The sequence below is a fragment of the Etheostoma spectabile genome, chromosome 23 (genome assembly GCF_008692095.1).
Source record: "Etheostoma spectabile isolate EspeVRDwgs_2016 chromosome 23, UIUC_Espe_1.0, whole genome shotgun sequence".
Taxonomy (NCBI): domain Eukaryota; kingdom Metazoa; phylum Chordata; class Actinopteri; order Perciformes; family Percidae; genus Etheostoma; species Etheostoma spectabile.
Genome location: NC_045755.1, coordinates 9,440,351 through 9,455,892, shown reverse-complemented (window position 1 = coordinate 9,455,892; position 15,542 = coordinate 9,440,351). Strand labels below are relative to the sequence as shown.

The window sequence follows — 15,542 nt, the reverse complement described above, 5'->3', positions numbered from 1 at the left end:
GAACATAGAGCATGTTAACCTCCTCCTATCAGCCAAATATCTCCCTGTTATTTCCTTTTTTCACGGAGTTACAGCCGATAAACGAGTTTTGATGGTCAAAAGTAAACTTCATTAGCGGTCACATTTTTTCGATTATTAACGAGGGTTTTTCATTTAAAGGTTTGACTACATGCTTATTCAGTAGACCAGTTAGTGTTCTCCACAATCCCAGACTTTCATATTTCATGCTTGTTTACATGAGAAGCAATGGTATAACCCATGTAAAAACTTAGTGAAATTACATTTTCTACTATAGAAACATGATATACATAGAAAAACTTACTGTTCTAGCTATAAAAATAGCACAATCATCCACAGTGCGTGATATTTCAATAACCGCTTCATACGCGCTTCAGGATGACGGCAATTAGTTATTAACAGACAGTCACAAAGACGCATAGTCCTGCAACAACATATCTATAATAACACCTTTTGGAAGTACCATCCATGATATACAGTAAAATATTAAAGTTGTTGAAAGTTTATATTGCTTAAACTGTATGTTTCATTCGTCCCCGCATGCTGTTTCATTCGTCCCGTCCAGGAGGGACAGATGAAACATTACGCACGTCCCACTTTTGCTGCAATAACTCCTGAACGGTTTTGTCCAAAGCTAAAAATACAACTGTATTTGACAGATGACAAGTGTTGGTTGCTAGTGACAAAATATTAGCTTTCAGTGTGATTCGACCGCTTTGTAAATTACGTTTAATTAAAAAGTGTTTCAACTGTCCCAGCTCTCCCCTAATACTTTGAGTGAAGATTTGTCATTGAAGACTTTAAGAGCAGTTTCATTGCTGTGGCAGAAGACCTGACTGAAAGACATCAGAACAGTTGATTTCCTATGGGCCTGTGATTGCTCATTAGAGACATGCCAAAATTGCTCTTTTTATTTTAAGAATGCCTTGATTATGGAAGTTTTCAGGACCTGTGGGAAGATATCTGAAAGAAGAGATGTGTTTACAATCTGTTGAAGATCTAAAGCCAAACACTTTGCAACATTTTGGAAGAAGCCTATTGACAGAATATCAAGGCAGCAGATTTCAGATGTTGCATAATGTCCTTCGGTGGGTGATTACATAAAAAGTGTGTCATGGTACTTTAACTGTTTTTGCGTGGATACAGGGACCAACGCATATCCTATACATGGTATGGAGCCACTGACTGCAAGCAGGACAAAAATGAGGAGTAATTTGTTTTCTTTGTGTTGACTCTAAACCAATATTATATGTTGATGGATCATTTATCTGTTTCATTACAATTTTTTTTTAAATATGTCTCCAGAATTCAATATGTGTGATTTCCACACAATCCCTGTTACATCTGGTAACCTGTTGATTGTGAAATACCCTGGAACGCACTGGTAACATACCTACGACAGTCAGCATAGCGCTGGCTGAGTCCTGGTCCAGTGTGGTGTTCTGGATGCAGGTGTAGGTGCCCTCATCTTCATCTATAACATCTCTGATGGTCAAACTGTCCACGTCCACATCAAACCTGATGAGGATGATAATTGATTTTTATTTTCTCCAAGTCACTATCACTGTTTCACTTGTTAAAATTTCATTAATTAACCTATTATAACTCTTTGTACCTCTCATCATCAGGCAGCTCTCCATTATCTTTGAGCCAGATCACAGTGGGAATAAGGGATGGGTCATGTTTGACTTTACACTCAAAAACAGCGCTCATTCCTCTCTGTACATCCTTGTACTCTGGCTGTTTCAGGATACGGGTGGGCTCTGGACAATGGAGAAAAAAAAATGTATACTACTCAATAACACAGCTTGACCTAATGGTTATGTAGGCCTAAAATATAATCTATTTATGAGCAATTATAATATTTAACAGGATAAGTGTTAATATCTATATCTGACCTTTAACCTCCAGGTAGACGTGGTTCTCCTTGATCCCCAGGTTGTTGGAGGCAATGCAGGTGTACTTCCCACTGTGTAATGGCTGGGCCACATGGATCTCCAATGTACCATTCTCATGGATTACATAAGGGTCACCATTCTTAACACTGGTCTGGCTGTCTTTGAACCTGCACGAAACCGCAAACAACATTGGGTTTAAGTGTTTGACGGTGTCGTGCAGAAAAATTGGGGAGGCAATGGCTAAATGAACAAGACTTTGAATGTCACTGGTGTCACCCATGCAAACCTGATCTGAATCTTACCATGTAATGGTTGGTATTGGTGAGCCAAAGGAGGCACAGTGAAGTAATGCAGGGTTGTTGGTGATGACCTGGTACACTCGGTTGGGTGGAGTAAGCACCCTTGGTGCCTCGGCTATGGAAAGAACATTATATGAATCAATATCTTCCCTCTTTCTCACACTCACACACACACACACACACACACACACACACACACACACACACAAATAAACAAGCATAGACCGTGGGCTGTATGTCAAAAATGTACAACCAACTTATATATCTATATTCATATTTACAAATAAACAGATGAACTTACCAAGAACGTTGACAAAAGCGTTTGCCAACAGGTAACCAAATTCATTGGATGCGTTACACTGGTAGACAGCACTGGACCCAGTTTTCACAAAACTAAGAATCACGGTGTCATCATCCACCTTCCGACTGTGATCCTCGGGTGCGTCTATTACAAGGCAACAGACAGAATTTATGGTCAATAGAAAAAAAAGAAGGAAAAAAAAGTTTTTTCAACTATACTATTAAAGTTTTGTGAACGTAGAAACCACTCATTACAATCCTGGCGCATTATGTTATACAATATAGAATACCATCCAGTGGAAAAACACTGGGATTGGGAGTTTAGTTCCCACTACAACTCTGCATGTAGATTTATACTCTCTGCCGCTGCTGAATTAATGTAGTATATTCTATTTTTTTTTAAAAGCATGGTCTCATTTACTCACTCTTCTCATTTACTCACTCTCTATGGGGACTCCATTGACAAACCAGCTAATCTTGGGTTTGGGTTCTCCGTTGACTCGACAAGTCAGGATGCCGGTCTCATTCGGGGCGAGGATCAGGTTCCTGGGAGCGCTGACCCAGAAAGGAGCCGCTGTGGATGACGGACAGAAATAGGAGAGATAGAGAGCGAGATTTATGAGGGAATGATGGAAAAATACAAACTTCCTGTGCCCTTCGGTACGTGATAAACGTACTTTAGGGATGTAAAAATAGTTGCATCCAAGTTAATGTACTATTAAAACATGTCAGGTAAAGCTGACATAAAAAATAAATCATTTCATACTAGCAATCACAGGGAGTCACTAGATATAAAGTGTTGCTAGTGCTACCAATCCCACTGCAAATCAACACATACTGTCTGCAGCTTTAGTAGCTCTCTGTGCAATAATTTCTTCTGCCAACTTTGTTGAATCCCAACAAACCAAGAATGAATGTCCTTACACTAATACCCAATTCTGATGTAATGATAAAAGAAACGTACACACCGTACCAGTACAGTGAACGTAACCTTGTTAACCTGCATACCTTTAACAGAGACCTTGATGACGTGTTGTGCAGTGCCCAGCTTGTTTGTGGCTGTACAGCGGTAGTCCCCAGCATCAGCTTCATTAACGTCAGAAACCTTCAGCGTTTTCTTAAAGTTATAAAAGGACATCCTGCTGCTCGGCAGCTCTCCTCCATCCTTCTGCCAGGAGATCTCTGGAGTGGGCCTGTCACAGAATGAAATCCAACAGGATGCTTTTTGTGCTATTTCTGCATTTTGTTGTCTGTGCTGTCAAATACTTTTTTAAAGACCGTGACAGTTTCCTATAAAGCAGATTGTTATATAACACAAAAAGGTATATTTCCTCCATGTGGATTATAGTTACTGCAGCCTACTTACAAGCCGTCAGCAATGCATTCCAGCTCCAGAGTCTCCCCTCTCAGAACCATCTTGGTGCTGGTGATGCCCAGAGGCGTCATGAAACCGGGGCGACGCTCCCCATCTGGGCTGTCTAAACACACGGACACACAACCAAATCAGAACCAGACTGCAACATAAGACTTGGATGCTCCTCTTGCCGCACAATGTAAGGAGTTGGGTAAAACCATGAGCTCAGAAGGCCATACATATTCTCATGAAGGAAACAGGTATTAAAAACATACACTGTCATGAAGTGAGACATGAAGTGGATTGTCAAAGTGGATAGAACATCAATGAGTGAGTGAGTGATTCCTTGGAGCTTCATTGTATTCTGTATGAACAGCACATCCAAATTAGAGAGCAAGGGGAATCTCCCTGAGAGAAGTAGCCGGTGGTTAGTTGCTATGGCAACATTGGGGTCTCATCTTAAAAGCAACCCCCCAACCAGCCACACTCACATCCTTCAGAAGTTCTTAATAGAAGGATCTAGAGATTTCTTTAACATTCCTTTGCCGAAAAGGTCAGAAAATAAATGATCCTCTTCCACGTCAAAAGGTGGAAAAAGAGCAATACCATGTTAGAATACTTATATCATGCTTCATTTGTGGCCATCTTGGAAAATCACTGAGGGTGTGCTTGATGTAGCAGGTCATGAGATCAGTCCTAAGTGTGTCCATACTTCCAGGAGAGATGCAGTTAGCTGACATTTATTGTTATGCATGCTTTTAAAGGTTTCTCAAAGCATCTTAAGCTTTAATATCTGTGTACAGAGGTAATCATGGATATTGCTGTTTTGCCATGTAAGTAATGTATCGTGCATTATAGTCAAGTCAGATCAATTTATTCATATTAGATTTGAAATCTATATCTTTAGACCCTTAGTTTGTATAAGGAAACTAACTCCACATTAAAAACTGAGGATAGAAATGAAAAATGCAATCATGTTTGTTAAGGTAGTCACAGAGGGTAGGATTGAGGTCAAGTTTTAGGTGTGTGTTGGGTATGGTTAGGCTGTGGAGTAAATACAGGGCTGGGATCACACTGAGGAGGCTGAATGGGAATAAACTGGCAGCACTCACCACTATAGAAATCAGTGACATTGTATAAAGCTGCCACAGTCTCATTCATTGTTTCCACTGTAATATAACAGAAAATCATAAGCATGCAAAACTAGGAAAGAAAACAGGAAATGTGTTATTCTACAATGCCTTTTTTTCTCTTCAGTGTGTTGCAGCAAAAACGTTAACACATGGTGATGACACTACTGTGACAATTGTTCTGCTGCTAGAAGCACATCATACAACTCAAGAAATGTAGAATATAGGAATAAGAGCTCAAACATGTATCTAAGGCTAATGCAGGTTTGGAGGAGCAACACATGGATTTAAAATGGTAGTAAAATCTCACTGATAACAAAGCGTGAAAAATAATCCATGAATGTGAAATAAAAGGAACTGTAAAAGGAAAAATCTTACATTGGAAAATTAATCAGACAACAACAATATAAACTAGAAAATTCCGCAGAAATTTTATCAGTGTGCCTGCTATTGGGGCCCATCCACACACACACACTCAATGGAAACATCAGTTAGGAGTCAGTTGGTCAACATGGCCGCCAGGGAACAGGGTCATGATAGGGGTGTGTGTGTCTGAGCCGTTTTCAATGTGTTGTATTGGCAGTTGGTTCCCTAGCGTGAAAATTTTAAGTCTGATAGATTCCATAGTTACATGTCTGCGACCGTCACAAGATTTCCTACATTTTGACCAACTATGATGTATAAAGAGATAGAACTGGAGGAGAGAGAGCAATTTGTTTGTTTCAGAGAATCATCCTGCAGCCCCTCCCTCTGTCCTCTCAGAACAGAACCTGTTGCTATGGTGATTTCGTCAGAGAGGGAGCCAGATTTTTTTTCCAATATTGTCTATCTGCAGTTGGTGAGGCCTAGCGCGAAAAGTTTTAGTCCGATAGACTCCATAGTTCATGTCGTGATCGGCACAGATTCCCTACATTTTGACCAACTAGGATGTCTAAAGAGTTAACACGGAGGAGAGAGAGCAATTTGTTGGGGGAAAAATCTGTGAATCGACTCAGCTGCATGATTTTCTCTGACAGTTGGTAGATCACAGCCAACAATTAAGGTCCGATAGTCTCATAGTTACATGCTGCGACCGGAACAAGATTCCCTACATTTTGACCATATGAAGACTGCAGAGTTAAAACTGGAGGAGAGAGAGCAATTTGTTCGGGAAACTTCCAGATATCTGTACCGCAGCTCCTCACTCTGTCCCCCACTCTAGCTCTGAACATTCCGCCACATACACACACATTGGAAAATCTGAGCCGGTCTGAAACGGGACGAAACGTAAATGGGATTTGGGAGAAACCGTGCTTGATATCTGAGAGCCATTCAGCCAATAAACGCCAAGTCTTGTCTTCGGTTTAAACTTTTAATCATGTTCTTCACGTTAAAGTATGGCGACGCAGCATGGTCCCAAAGAGGGGGGTTTTGAGCGTGTTGAGCGATTTCCCACATTTCCCATTCAGTCAATGAGAGATTTTTGCCGTATTTTGCCGATTTCGTAAAACCACGCGGCAAATCTGGTTGAAACTAATAAGACACCCATTCCCGATCAATACCCACATGTCGGTGTAATGTGTTGCGCGTGTTGGCAACGCTTCGGGATAGTAGCGGGACGAAAAGTGGCGGAAGGAGAATAATAACTAGAAAATTCCGCAGAAATTTTATCAGTGTGCCTACTACTTGGTGCACATCCGAACAGCAATAAACTTAATAAAATAATAAGTGTCTTAACCCTTCAGATTTAACTCTTTAAAACCTATTTAAGATGTTAGACGGGTGTTGTGTGTTCTGTCTGTGTGTGTGTCTGAGAGAGAGGAGACAGATGGATGTCCACAGACAGAAATACAAAGTATGGTTGCCTGGTTACTAGGACCAATAGGAAGCCTTTCATCTCTGTGATGTCATCTCTTTGATATGTAGTCAGTAACGACTGCACCTGGCACCAACTGTTACCAGCTATTATTAAGGACTGATCAAGCTCTCAAACAAATGATCATATCACCAAAAGGATACAAGTATCAATTAATTGAGGTGCTCGTGGGCCCACAAGCCCTTGTGAACGTATTGATATAAATTTATGTGGATAACTTTAAATGTGGGCGTATCAGCGATGTAAAAAAGTCCTTCGCTCTGCGTTTTGCTCAGAAATGCGGACGATGTTTACCCATTACAGTGAAGGAGAAATGTTGGAACTGTTTCATTTGAAAGGTTGCTGAGCGGAAAGTATACATCTAATCACATAAATGAGCACATTCGATGAAACTAGACAAGAATACCTACGTTTTGATGTATAAATTGTCCATGACAAGTTAGAATTGTTGGCGTGGGAGCAAGTTATAGAGAAAAAAAAAAGATAACTTTTTTAGTCTCCCCACTCTGTCCCCCACTCTAGCTCCGAACATTCCGCCACATACACACACATTGGAAAATCTGAACCGGTCTGAAAACGGGACGATACGTAAACTGGGATTTGGGAGAAACCGTGCTTGATATCTGAACGCCCATTCAGCGCAATAAACACCAAAGTCTTGTCTTCGGTTTAAACTTTTAATCATGTTTCTACGTTAAAGTATGGCGACACAGCATGGTGCCAAAGGGGGGGCGTTTTTGAGCAATGTTGAGCGATTTCCCGAACATTTCCCATTCAAGTCAATGAGAAAAGTTTGCCGGTTTTTTGCCGATTTCGGTAAAACCACGCGGCAAATCTCTTAGAAAAATCATAGCACACCATTCCCGATCATTACCCACATTTCGGTGTAATGTGTTGCGCGGTTGGCAACGCTTGGGACTAGTAGCGGACAAATTTGGCGGAAGATGGAGAATAGAATAGATATAATAATACATAAGAACTAGAAAATTCCGCAGAAATTTTATCAGTGTGCCTTACTTGGTGCACATCCGAACAGCAATAAACTTAATAAAATAATAAGTGTCTTAACCTTCAGAGATATAACTCTTAAAAACCTTTTAAGATGTCAGGATGTGTGGTGTTGTCTGATGTGGTGTCTGAGAGAGAGGGAGACAGAGATGTCCACAGACAGACATACAAGATATGGTTGCCTGGTTACTAAGGACCAATAGGAAGCCTTTCCTCTCTGTGATGTCATCTCTTTGATATGTAGTCGTTAACGACTGCACCTGGCACCTCTGTTACAGCTATAGAGACTGATCAAGCTCTCAAACAATGATCATATCACCAAAAGGATACAAGATATCAATTAATTGAGGGTGCTCGTGGGCACCAAGGCCTGTGAACTATTGATATAAAATTTATGTGGATAACTTAAAATGTGGGCGTATCAGCGATGTAAAAAAGTCCTTCGCTCTGCGTTTTGCTCAGAATGTGACGATGTTTACATTACAGTGAATGGAGGAAATTGGAACTGTTCTCATTGAAAGGTTGCTGAGCGGAAGTATACATCATTCACTAATATGAGCACATTGATGAACTAGACAAGAATACTACGTTTTGATGTATTAAATTGTCCTGACAAGTTAGAAATTGTTGGCGTGGAGCAAGTTATAGAGAAAAAAAAAGATAACTTTTTTAGTCTCCCCACTCTGTCCCCCACTAGCTCCGAACATTCCGCCCATACACACATTGGAAAATCTGAACCGTCTGAAAACGGACGATACGTAAACTGGATTTGGGAGAAACCGTGCTTGATATCTGAACGCCCATTCAGCGCAATAAACACCAAAGTCTTGTCTTCGGTTTAAACTTTTAATCATGTTTCTACGTTAAAGTATGGCGACACAGCATGGTGCCAAAGGGGGGGCGTTTTTGAGCAATGTTGAGCGATTTCCCGAACATTTCCCATTCAAGTCAATGAGAAAAGTTTGCCGGTTTTTTGCCGATTTCGGTAAAACCACGCGGCAAATCTCTTAGAAAAATCATAGCACACCATTCCCGATCATTACCCACATTTCGGTGTAATGTGTTGCGCGTGTTGGCAACGCTTTGGGACTAGTAGCGGGACGAAATTTGGCGGAAGATGGAGAATAAGAAAGAAATAATAGATAACTATGAAAATCCGCCAGAAATTTTATCAGTTGGCCTCTATTGGTGCACATCCGAACAGCTATAATAATTAATAAAAAATAATAAGGTCTTAACCCTTCAGAGATATAACTCTTTTAAAACCTATTTAAGATGTTAGGACGTGTGTGTGTGTCTGTCTTGTGGTGTCTCTGAGAGAGAGGGAGACAGATGGATGCCACAGACAGACATACAAAGTATGGTTGCCTGGTTACTAAGGACCAATGAAGCCTGTTCTCTCTGTGATGTCATCTCTTTGGTATGTAGTCAGTTAACGACTGCACCTGGCACCACTGTTACCAGCTATTAAGAGACTGATCAAGCTCTCAAACAATGATCATATCACCAAAAGGATACAAGATATCAATATTGAGGTTCTCGTGGGCACCACAAGGCCTTGGTGAACGTATTGATATAAAATTTGGGGATAACTTAAAATGTGGGCGTATCGCGATGTAAAAAGTCCTTCGCTCTGCGTTTTGCTCAGAAAATGTAGACGATGTTTACATTACAGTGAATGGAGGAAAATGTGGAACTGTTCTCATTTGAAAGGTCGCTGAGCGGAAAGTATACATCATATCACGTAAATGAGCACATTGGATGAAACTAGACAAGAATACCTACGTTTTGATGTATAAATTGTCCATGACAAGTTAGAATTGTTGGCGTGGGAGCAAGTTATAGAGAAAAAAAAAAGATAACTTTTTTAGTCTCCCCACTCTGTCCCCCACTCTAGCTCCGAAATTCCGCCACATACACACACATTGGAAATCTGAACGCGTCTGAAAACGGGACGATACGTAAACGGGATTTGGGAGAAACCTGCTTGATATCTGAACGCCCATTCAGCGCAATAACACAAAGTCTTGTCTTCGGTTTTAAATTTTAATCATGTTTCTACGTTAAAGTATGGCGACACGCATGGTGCCAAAGGGGGGGCGTTTTGAGCAATGTTGAGCGATTTCCCGAACATTTCCCATTCAAGTCAATGAGAAAAGTTTGCCGGTTTTTTGCCGATTTGGTAAAACCACGCGGCCAAATCTCTTAGAAAAATCATAGCACACCATTCCGATCATTACCCCTTTTCGGTGTAATGTTGCGCGTGTTGGCAACGCTTTGGACTAGTAGCGGACGAAATTTGCGGAAGAGGAGATAGAATATAATATAATATAGAAATATTTGCCTGCTGAGAATGACGAATATAGCAAAGTAGAGTATAACACTACTAGAAATTCCGCATATTTACAGTGTGCCTACTACTTGGTGCACATCGACAGCAAATAAACTTAATAAAAAATATAAGTGTCTTAACCCTTCAGAGATATAACTCTTTAAAACCTATTTAAGATGTTAGGACGTGTGTGTGTGTCTGTCTGTGTGTGTGTCTGAGAGAGAGGGAGACAGATGGAGTCCACAGACAGACATACAAAGTATGGTTGCCTGGTTACCTAAGGACAATAGGAAGCCTTTATCTCTGTGAGTCATCTCTTGATATGTAGTCAGTTAACGACTGCACCTGGCAACCTTGTACCAGCTATTAAGACTGACTCAAGCTCTCAACAAATGATCATATCACCAAAAGGATACAGAAATATCAATTAATTGAGGTCTCGTGGGCACCACAAGGCCCTTGTGACGTATTGTATAAAATTTATGTGGATAACTTTAAAGTGGGCGTATCAGCGATGTAAAAAAGTCCTTCGCTCTGCGTTTTGCTCAGAAATGCGGACGATGTTACCATTACAGTGAATGGAGGAAAATGTGGAACTGTTCTCCATTTGAAAGGTTGCTGAGCGGAAAGTATACATATATCACATAAATGAGCACATTCGATGAAACTAGACAAGAATACCTACGTTTTGATGTAAATTGTCCATGACAAGTTAGAAATTGTTGGCGTGGGAGAAGTTATAGAGAAAAAAAAAAGATAACTTTTTAGTCTCCCCACTCTGTCCCCCACTCTAGCTCCGAACATTCCGCACTACACACACATTGAAATCTGAACCGGTCTGAAACGGGACGATAGTAAATGGGATTGGAGAAACCGTGCTTGATATCTGAACGCCCATTCAGCGCAATAAACACCAAAGTCTTGTCTTCGGTTTAAACTTTTAATCATGTTTCTACGTTAAAGTATGGCGACACAGCATGGTGCCAAAGGGGGGGCGTTTTTGAGCAATGTTGAGCGATTTCCCGAACATTTCCCATTCAAGTCAATGAGAAAAGTTTGCCGGTTTTTTGCCGATTTCGGTAAAACCACGCGGCAAATCTCTTAGAAAAATCATAGCACACCATTCCCGATCATTACCCCCATTTCGGTGTAATGTGTTGCGCGTGTTGGCAACGCTTTGGGACTAGTAGCGGGACGAAATTTGGCGGAAGATGGAGAATAAGAAATAATAATAATAACTAGAAAATTCCGCAGAAATTTTATCAGTGTGCCTGCTACTTGGTGCACATCCGAACAGCAAATAAACTTAATAAAAAATAATAAGTGTCTTAACCCTTCAGAGATATAACTCTTTAAAACCTATTTAGATGTTAGACGGTGTGTGTGTCTGTCTGTGTGTGTGTCTGAGAGGAGGAGACAGAAGATGTCCACAGCAGACACAAGTATGGTTGCCTGGTTACTAAGGACCAATAGGAAGCCTGTTATCTCTGTGATGTCATCTCTTTGTTGTAGTCAGTTAACGACTGCACTGGCACCCTGTTACCGCTATACGAGACTGATCAAGCTCTCAAACAAATGATCATATCACCAAAAGGATACAAGATATCAATTAATTGAGGTGCTCGTGGGCACCACAAGGCCCTTGTGAACGTATTGATATAAAATTTATGTGGATAAACTTTAAAATGTGGGCGTATCAGCGATGTAAAAAAGTCCTTCGCTCTGCGTTTTGCTCAGAAATGCGGACGATGTTTACCATTACAGTGAATGGAGGAAAATGTGGAACTGTTCTCATTTGAAAGGTTGCTGAGCGGAAAGTATACATCATATCACATAAATGAGCACATTCGATGAAACTAGACAAGAATACCTACGTTTTGATGTATAAATTGTCCATGACAAGTTAGAATTGTTGGCGTGGGAGCAAGTTATAGAGAAAAAAAAAAGTAACTTTTTAGTCTCCCACTCTGTCCCCCACTCTAGCTCCGAACATTCCGCCACATCAACCACACATTGGAAAATCTGAAACCGGTCTGAAAACGGGAGATACGTAATGGGATTGGGTGGAGAACCGTGCTTGATATCTGAACGCCCATTCAGCGAAAAACACCAAAGTCTTGTCTTCGGTTTAAACTTTAATCATGTTTCTACGTTAAGTATGGCGACACAGCATGGTGCCAAAGGGGGGCGTTTTTGAGCAATGTTGAGCGATTTCCCGAACATTTCATTCAAGTCAATGAAAAGTTTGCCGGTTTTTTTGCCGATTTCGGTAAAACCACGCGCAAATCTCTTAGAAAAATCATAGCACACCATTCCCGACCATTACCCACTTTCGGTGGTGTAGTGTTGCGCGTGTTTGGCAACGCTTTGGGACTAGTACGGGACGAAATTTGGCGGAAGATTGGAATAAGAAATAAATAAATGAAAATCATCATTAAAATACGCCTAGAAAATTCCGCAGAAATTATCAGTGTGCTACACTTGGTGCAATCCGAACAGCAAATAAACTTAATAAAAAATAATAAGTGTCTTAACCCTTCAGAGATATAACTCTTTAAAACCTATTTAAGATGTTAGGACGTGTGTGTGTGTCTGTCTGTGTGTGTGTCTGAGAGAGAGGGAGACAGATGGATGTCCACAGACAGACATACAAAGTATGGTTGCCTGGTTACTAAGGACCAATAGGAAGCCTTTCATCTCTGTGATGTCATCTCTTTGATATGTAGTCAGTTAACGACTGCACCTGGCACCAACTGTTACCAGCTATTAAGAGACTGATCAAGCTCTCAAACAAATGATCATATCACCAAAAGGATACAAGATATCAATTAATTGAGGTGCTCGTGGGCACCACAAGGCCCTTGTGAACGTATTGATATAAAATTTATGTGGATAAACTTTAAAAGGTGGCGGTATCAGCGATGTAAAAAGTCCTTCGCTCTGCGTTTTTGCTCAGAAATGCGGACGATGTTTACCATTACAGTGAATGGAGGAAAATGTGGAACTGTCTCTCATTTGAAAGGTTGCTGAGCGGAAGTATACATCATATCACATAATGAGCACATTCGATGAAACTAGACAGAATACCTACGTTTTGATGTAAAATTGTCCTGACAAGTTAGAATTGTTGGCGTGGGAGCAAGTTATAGAGAAAAAAAAAAGATAACTTTTTTAGTCTCCCCACTCTGTCCCCCACTCTAGCTCCGAAATTCCGCATACACCACACATTGGAAAATCTGAACCGCGTCTGAAAACGGGACGATACGTAAATGGGATTTGGGAGAAACGGCTTGTATATCTGAACGACCATTAGCGCAATAAAACACCAAGTCTTGTCTTCGTTAAACTTTTAATCAGTTCTACGTTAAAGTATGGCGACACAGCATGGTGCCAAAGGGGGGGCGTTTTTGAGCAATGTTGGCACGATTTCCCGAACATTTCCCATTCAAGTCAATGAGAAAAGTTTGCCGGTTTTTTGCCGATTTCGGTAAAACCACGCGGCAAATCTCTTAGAAAAATCATAGCACACCATTCCCGATCATTACCCACATTTCGGTGTAATGTGTTGCGCGTGTTGGCAACGCTTTGGGACTAGTAGCGGGACGAAATTTGGCGGAAGATGGAGAATAAGAAATAATAATAATAACTAGAAAATTCCGCAGAAATTTTATCAGTGTGCCTGCTACTTGGTGCACATCCGAACAGCAATAAAAGTTAATAAAAAATAATAAGTGTCTTAACCCTTCAGAGATATAACTTTTTAAAACCTATTTAAGATGTTAGGACGTGTGTGTGTGTCTGTCTGTGTGTGTGTCTGAGAGAGAGGGAGACAGACAGATGTCCACAGACAGATGGTTGCCTGGTTACTAAGGACCAATAGGAAGCCTGTTATCTCTGTGATGTCATCGCTTTGATATGTAGTCAGTTAACGACTGCACCTGGCACCTACTGTACCAGCTATAAGAGACTGATCAGCTCTCAACAATGATCATATCACCAAAGGATACAAAGTATCAATAATTGAGGTTCTCGTGGCACCATGAGCCTTTGTGAACGTATTGAATAAAATTTATGTGGATGACCTTAAAAATGTGGGCGTATCAGCGATTGTAAAAAGTCCTTTGCTCTGCGTTTTGCTCAGAATGTAGACGATGTTTAACATTACAGTGAAGGAGGAAAATGTGGAACTGTTCTCATTGAAAGGTCGCTGAGCGGAAAGTATAATCATATCATCACATACATGAGCACATTGGATGAAACTAGACAAGAATACCTACGTTTTGATGTATAAATTGTCCATGACAAGTTAGAAGTTGGCGTGGGAGCAAGTTATAGAGAAAAAAAAAAAGATAACTTTTAGTCTCCCCACTCTGTCCCCCACTCTAGCCCGAACATTCCGCCACATACACACACATTGGAAATCTGAGCAGTGATGACACGGGGACGATACGTAAACCTGGATTTTGGAGAAACCGTGCTTGATCTCTGAAACGCCCATCAGCGCAATAACACCAAAGTCGGTTTTCGGTTTCAACTTTTAATCATGTTTCTCGACGTTAAAGTATGGCGACCACAGCACGGTCCCAAAGAGGGGGGGTTTTGAGCGATGTTGAGCAATCTTGATTTTCCCCCGAAGCATTTTCCCATTCAAGCATGAGGGAAAAATTGCCGTTTTTTGCCGATTTCGGTAAACCCTGAGCGGAAACATCTCTTAGAAAAATCATAGCCACCCCTCCTCAAGTCCCCATGTCGTTGTAATGTGGCTGCGCCGTGTTGGCAACGCTTGTGGGACGAGTAGCGGGACGAAATTTGGCGGAAGATTAAGAATAAGAAATAATAAAATAGTATGGGCAATAATGAGTCATTGGCCGCATTGCGCTTTATGCCAACATCGGCACACTGACTAGAAATCGCAGAAATTTATCGTGTGCCGTACTACTTGGTTGCACATCCCGAACAGCAAAATAAACTTAATAAAATAAGAAGTGGCTTAACCATTCAAATAATAACTTTTAAAACCTATTAAGATGTTAGGAATGTGGGTGTCTGCTGTGTGTGTGTCTAGAGAGAGGGAGACGATGGATTCCACAGAGACATAAAAGTATGGTTGCCTGGTTACTAAGGACAAAAGGAAGCCTTTCCTCTCTGTGATGTCTCTCTTTGATATGTAGTCAGTTAACGACTGCACCTGGCACCTGCTGTTACCAGCTATTCGAGATGATCAAGCTCTCAAACAAATGATCTTCACCACAAGGATACAAGATATCAATATTGAGGTTGTCGTTGACACCCGCTGGTGGTACACGCGACACATCTAACCGGACCATCTGTTAGTGGTAAAAAGCCGT

The 15,542-nt window shown here is 40.9% G+C and overlaps 1 protein-coding gene across 16 annotated transcripts in view; it reads right to left on the bottom strand.

Moving 5' to 3' along the window:
* nrcama (neuronal cell adhesion molecule a) overlaps nt 1-15,542 on the bottom strand; it is a 1,100,153-nt gene that overhangs the window by 19,905 nt on the left and 1,064,706 nt on the right. For 15 of the 16 annotated variants that reach the window (XM_032505053.1, XM_032505056.1, XM_032505052.1 and 12 more), the window contains 8 exons: nt 3,882-3,993; nt 3,524-3,708; nt 2,958-3,089; nt 2,517-2,660; nt 2,219-2,330; nt 1,917-2,083; nt 1,634-1,781; nt 1,412-1,536 (listed from right to left, as the gene is read on the bottom strand). In XM_032505053.1, the coding sequence (XP_032360944.1) occupies nt 1,412-1,536; nt 1,634-1,781; nt 1,917-2,083; nt 2,219-2,330; nt 2,517-2,660; nt 2,958-3,089; nt 3,524-3,708; nt 3,882-3,993 (1,125 nt within the window). Of the gene's footprint in view, nt 1-1,411; nt 1,537-1,633; nt 1,782-1,916; nt 2,084-2,218; nt 2,331-2,516; nt 2,661-2,957; nt 3,090-3,523; nt 3,709-3,881; nt 3,994-4,981; nt 5,306-15,542 lie in introns of those variants that run through there. The other variant, XM_032505067.1, reaches the window with a different exon arrangement.